The 6,684-nt window shown below is 40.7% G+C and overlaps 1 protein-coding gene across 1 annotated transcript; it reads left to right on the top strand.

Moving 5' to 3' along the window:
- Window positions 1–1,308: 1,308 nt before the first annotated feature.
- On the top strand, window positions 1,309–4,786 carry LOC129837325 (POU domain, class 3, transcription factor 2). Its single transcript, XM_055903397.1, has one exon. The coding sequence runs from the start codon at window positions 1,403–1,405 to the stop codon at window positions 2,531–2,533; it is 1,131 nt and encodes a 376-aa protein (XP_055759372.1). The 5' UTR covers window positions 1,309–1,402; the 3' UTR covers window positions 2,534–4,786.
- Window positions 4,787–6,684: the final 1,898 nt, after the last annotated feature.

Below are 6,684 nucleotides of genomic sequence, written 5' to 3'. Positions count from 1 at the left end.
ACGAATATCTGAAAACTCGTACCATTTCAGACCTGATTTTCATAGGTCTGAGGTGGAAGCGTTTCACACACACACTCACACACAATGACACACACACACAAAAGGAGTCCAAAACAACAATGACATCATAGCCAATGAACAGCGTGCCCATAGTTGGACATTATGCATTCCGGTTTTAAATGCATACTCCAGCTATTAAACCGTCTATTATCACAAATTGTGTTTTTTTAATACAAGACTGCTATCTATGTCTAGCTTCTGATGTAAACAATTTGAGTCATAAGTAACCTATTACTGAAAGTTTTTATTTTAAGGTTTACACCTTCATATGTTCATGGCGCCAAGACTAGTTTGATTCTGTTAAATGTTTATTGTACTTATTAGCCTTATATTTGTATAGTCATACAATACATCCCAGTATTGTAGAGCACATGTCATGCAGATGGACATGGCATTACATCACCGAAATTGTATACAAACAGATCACGTAACACATGCACACGCAAAGTACTCTCAGTGGCACAGAGCATGTATCTATACAGGTTCACAGTAAAACGTGTTTTCAATCCCTGCATTTTTGCCCATAAAAAATAATTAAGCACTACAATCATTTCCACAATGCAACCAGCACGGATCCTCGCAATAAGTCTCAGTTACTCTCATTCGGCTATTCAATGTCAAGGAATCCATATCCTATCTCATAGTATAAGCCTAGGTACACAATAAATACATAACACATGTAACTGCAACTATAGGCCTACTACCTCAAACAAAACTTTATCCTTGAAGAAAAAAAAGTTTTCGCCACAAACACTGAACGACCAAAATATGAAAATGCCCACACAATTATGATAAGTATTAATAACATTTCATGTCTGAAAAAGTAAATGTAAATACAATAAATACAAACTTATTTACTCCAAATAAATAGAAGAAGATCTATAACTGTACTCAACTGGACATTTCACAAAAGCATTTGAAGCCTGCTTCACTCGAATGATCTGCAATCATGATATTCATATATTGGTTTAAAACAGTATCGTATTAATTTGAGTAAATTCCTTACAGTTCCATTTGAAATCTCGGCCAGTGCCTATCCCCTCTCTCCGTTTTCCATGCCGCACTCGGTCTCTCACGTTTCAGAGGTGTCGCAGCAGAACTCGCAGTTCTCTAGCAAGAGGTAGTGTTTGTTGAGACTCTCTAACGTCCAATGAGTGGGCGGTTGCCAGTAGCAACCACGTCCATCATCCATTTCTGTCCAATGAACAGCGGGACGAGGCGGAGTGCAGGTGCGCGCCGCTGTGTCCACTTGGCAGAGTGCCTGGGAGACGCCTGTGGCAAAACAGTAACTGTCAAATGCAAGGTTCCTTTAATAAGAGCGATCAGTCCGGCTCCGAGAGTCATGGCGACCACAGCGTCTAATCATTACAATATCCTCACCTCCAGCGCATCCATTGTGCACTCGGAGCCCGGGAGCATGCAGCAAGCATCGGCGTACAGGGACGCGCAGACCCTGTTGCAGAGTGACTACTCATTGCAGAGCAACAGTCACCCGCTCAGCCACGCGCACCAGTGGATAACGGCACTGTCGCACGGAGAGGGAGCTCCGTGGTCAACCAGTCCGCTCGGCGAGCAGGACATTAAACCCGCGGTGCAGGGCACCAGAGACGAGATGCACAGTTCCAATAACTTGCAGCACCAGCACCAGCCGCGACCGCCCCACCTGGTGCACCAGTCACATGGGAACCACCACGACGCCCGAGCGTGGAGAACTAACGCAGCCCACATACCCAGCATGGCAACATCCAATGGCCAGAGCCTTATTTATTCACAGCCCGGATTCGGCGTCAACGGCCTGATTCCAGGCAGCGGACAGGGAATGCACCACCACAACCTAAGAGATGCACACGAAGACCACCATAGCCCGCATCTCAGCGACCACGGCCACCAGGCGTCCCAGCACCAGCAACAGAGTCACCACGACCATTCGGACGAGGATACGCCGACCTCCGACGACTTGGAGCAGTTCGCCAAGCAGTTTAAGCAGCGGAGGATCAAGCTGGGATTCACTCAGGCTGACGTCGGACTCGCCTTGGGAACGCTGTATGGAAATGTGTTTTCCCAAACCACTATTTGCAGGTTCGAGGCCCTGCAGCTCAGCTTCAAAAACATGTGTAAACTCAAGCCTTTGTTGAACAAGTGGTTGGAAGAAGCGGATTCCACCTCGGGCAGTCCGACCAGCTTGGACAAAATCGCTGCACAAGGGAGGAAAAGGAAAAAACGGACCTCTATCGAGGTAAGCGTAAAAGGGGCGTTGGAGACCCATTTCTTGAAGTGTCCTAAACCCGCAGCGGCGGAAATTACTTCCCTGGCGGACGGTCTACAGCTGGAGAAAGAGGTGGTGAGGGTTTGGTTTTGTAACAGGAGACAGAAAGAGAAACGGATGACTCCTCCCGGTGGACCGCTTCCTGGAACCGAGGATGTGTATGGGGACACACCGCCACATCATGGAGTCCAAACACCGGTTCAATGAACAATAACGGACCACTATTAGACTTTCTTTATTTGTCTTGAAAATTATATATAATTCACTGGACTATGAGCGATAGTGGGTGTTTTATGTATAATAGCCTAGCCTATGGCATGAGTAGGCTACTTACACAATATCTGCATTGAATACCATTCAAAACCCGAATATCATTAGCGATGGAGTGGAAATTGTTTTCTTCAGGAGCTAAGCGAACACATGTTCGAGGATATGCCTAGCACTGTGACTCAACGCAGTTTCAAGGTGTAGCCCTATTGTGAAAAATATTTGTCGTAAATGAAATTATCGTTAAAAACTAGCCTCGGGAATCTTATCTAAAATGGTTTACATTCTCGCCTTTTCTAGTGTATTCAACACATAGAAAAGCGCTGCGTAATCATCATTGTTTTGTTCTGGACGTGTGGGTCCGACAAGAAAAGTAATGAGAGCTGCATTCGACGAAACATAGCCTAAACGCCATTTCTCTGTCCCAGACAAGCAGCTGTGGGTTGAGCATCGGCTGAGCAATGTGTGAGGGTTGATCATCCGTCTGTCATCTTTTTCCAGTTAGTTTTGACATTCAACATTGCTTTGAGGCGTTTAGGCAAATTATTATGGGCGAAAGCGTTATTATTTTGCCTGTTATAGCCCTATTATTATTATTGTTGTCAAGAGCAGTTCGAAGGAGCTCCTTGAATAATTGATACCACATAAGTCGTATGGTTTTAGTATTTCGTTTGGACGCACACAAGAACACATCATCCTCCTCGTTCTCTCAATGATATCAGCACGTGTGGATCAAACACAAAAGGCTGCCAACCACTGAGCTCCGCTCCACGCCACGCGGCCAGCAGCTAGCAGTCAGGTCACGGGAGGGCTACGTGGCGATGGAAACCTGGCACTTTTCTAGAGGAAGATGTATCACCAAGTTTCACAGAACATTGTGATCAATTTTGTAAATATTGTATAACTAAACAGTCACGGCTTAGTTCCTTCTCACTGGGGCACTTTTTTTCTTTCGGTGTTTTCAAAACAAAAACAGGTTTTAGCTGTCTATTTTTTTATTCCAAATGGTTTTGACACAATTTTAGGTTTCAATAGCCTACTTTGTATTTTTATTTAAAGTTATTTGTAGCCGAAATTATGCTTGTTGTTTGCGGTGTCATGTGTTTGAGACGCATTTTATGTTCAATTCAGAGGGATTTTCATTGATGTGAATTCAATTGGATTGGCAGAATTGACTTCACATGTTGTCCTGTCATTGGCTTACAATAATGTCCACCTGGCATTATATTTTTGAATCAAATATGTGCTTTAAGTAATTATGGTCTAATTGATTGGCAACTAAATAATGAATCAGCCCACAGATTGGCAAAAGAAGGCGATATGCTCGCTGAAATATATTTTATTTAAAAGATGTATAATTCCTTTACAAAAGGAAATAGATATTTAAGTGTTCTACATTTTATATCAACTTTTAAAAACAACTTAGACCTTTTGTCAAAAACAAGTCACCTGACATCACATATCATGAAAATAATAATAAGAATAATATATTATTATTATTTTATTATTTATCATAGGTGAGGATTTTATTTTATCCTTGCCATCTTTCTTTTGTTTTGGTATCATTGCGATATGGGAATAATGATCAAATACTTTAATTTTATAATTTTGTTATTGAGATTGTAATTTATTCTATAATGACTTTTATAGATTACAAAGTACAATAGATATATAAATGGCATCGAAAAGGCTTATGGAATATAGGCTAGTCATAAAGGGGGAGAGATAGTATTTTTTATTTCAGCGGGATTTCCATAGCCTATACCGTCAATGCTACGTGTATATACATGTTTTCTGATAACCATATGGCTTGTTCTCCGTAGCTTTGTTTCATTTTATGCAAATTATATGCAGGGACTTGTGTTCTTCTCATTTACTTTTGTTTTTTAAGAAAAAAGTTCATGGTATTGATCGTATTTTTTCTGTAGCTTGAATTAATCGACCGATCATACAATTCTCTGATAATCAAACTGTGGGATGTACAAATTCGATGTTTTGTTTTTGTTTATTTATTTATTTTCCCGCGTTTGTCACATTCACTTTTTAATTGATCTGGATAAACCTGGGGGTTAAACACGCAGATGGTGATAGAAATATGTTTAGGAAATATTTCATCACTTGATATCACATGAACAAAGACTTGCACATTTTTAAATAATGGGGTTGATATTAAAAAGCTTTTTTCAATGTCGAGATCTAATGTATTATTTAAATGTATTCTTTTTATTTAAAGCTGCATGGAACATGGTCTTTCTGGGTATTTCCCACCATCTTTTTTTTTTTTATTGTATTCTCATCAAAGGTCTTTTCGTGGTCATCACGTCATAATGACGAATCTGGTTCATTTTGGGTTTTGCCAGAAGAGAGGCATCGAATTGGTTAATACCATGTTGAAATTTAGAACAATAGCAAGATGGAAATGTTTCACAGTTCATGGCCATGGCGCATTGTATTATTTATGCCAACCAAATGCTAAGACCTGATTCATGCAAGTTACCGTTTCACGACAGCTATGCCATTTCTGTGCATTCGTTCATATTTACTGACTAAACAAAAAATATTTAATATGAGCAAATGGGTGGCGAGCCTCGGCTAGAAGGAAAATATAGGCTATAGGCCTATTTTGTTTCTGCTCTCTCAACAGCGTGCGGTCTTTTGTAGGCTAAATGTAGCCCTACATTCCAAAGGTCAAATGGACCACAACACCATTGAGCTCTGTGGACGTATAAATTAGGGTCAATGAATCCATTCGAACATGGGTTGAAAAGAATAGGGCCTACAACTGCCCTCTATCGATCACAACCATAGATTTAGATAGACCTGGCATCATTGTATCGGTCGTTATTATGGCGTCTGTGAGCGCACGGGCAGCGCTATTGGCAGCCCATTGAGGACTCCTCCATTTTGAAGTAGTCCATTTTCTTCTTCTACTACTTTTATGAGTTGGCAAACAAACGGAAAGGGTGCATGCTGCCATCTGTAGTGTGTTGTTTGAACAGGTATGAAGCCAAGGTTGGTGATTTACTGCCAATGTTTGCTCATGACTATAATTAATTGGCTTATTCCTCCTGATGACCAGGATGGAATCACGTGGACTACTTCAAAATGGTGAAAGTCCTCATTGGACATGCTAAAACAAGATTTTATTCCACAACTGATGATGGATCCACTCATATAGGGGCGGCTTATTTTAAATGCTTAGGCCTACCCTATAATAATGGACTTAAAAAAATATTTGTCAAATCATTCCGTACGTTGTTAGATATCATGAAATACATTGAGGCAAAAAGTACAGACAGTAGCCTAGAAGTAACTAAATATAATCAAGATTTGAGAGTCCTTTATCTAACTCTTTGGTCACAACCCAGACAAGGGCATGGCTCTCCGAGCTTTCGTAGCGTTACGATCCTCTTTAGAATAATCTTATGATGTATAGTAGCCGAGCTGTTTCCCAAAACCATCGTTACTAAAGTTGCACCAACTGACGCTCGTTATTTATTGACGGCCTCAGACCACTCGTAGAACATCTAAGGGAGTCGTTAGATGTTTTTTTTTTTTTTTTGCCGTCCCGCGTCACTTTATACACAGAAGAACTCCGCTTAACACTTCATCAAGAGGTTCATCGGTCTGTCTGTGACTGCGGATAAAGTTCAGAACGCAGTCGACTACAAATAGGCTCGCCTATGTTGCTTATGTCTTTGCGTTTGTTACAAACGAATAATAAAACGATGCGTGCTTCAAATGAAAACCGAGGTGACAGCAAAAATATATGCTACGTTATAGGCTACGTAGGCCTATATTTAAATCACATTGAAATCAATTTGATGTTCATTCAATTTAATTATATTTGGCTAATTCTAGGCTATTGTCTGTACTTCTTGCCTCAATATATTTCACGATGTCGAACAACGTGCGGAATGATGCCCCGAATCTTGATTTAGTGCATTATTATAGGATAGGCCTAAGCATTTAGAATAAGTCGCTTCAATATTTGCAGCCAAAGCTGGTAATATCTATAGGAGCTGATCCATCGTTAGTATTGTAGATTAATTATAGTGCTAAGGTAATATTTGAAAGCTGATCAGAGAGCA

Source organism: Salvelinus fontinalis, chromosome 38 (assembly GCF_029448725.1).
Source record: "Salvelinus fontinalis isolate EN_2023a chromosome 38, ASM2944872v1, whole genome shotgun sequence".
NCBI lineage: Eukaryota > Metazoa > Chordata > Actinopteri > Salmoniformes > Salmonidae > Salvelinus > Salvelinus fontinalis.
Note: the sequence above shows the minus strand (reverse complement) of the source record. Positions and strands in the feature narration are given on the sequence as shown.

Bases quoted from the DNA above. Each gene is read 5' to 3' on its own strand.
- LOC129837325 (XM_055903397.1), top strand. From the start codon at position 1,403: ATGGCGACCACAGCGTCTAATCATTACAATATCCTCACCTCCAGCGCA.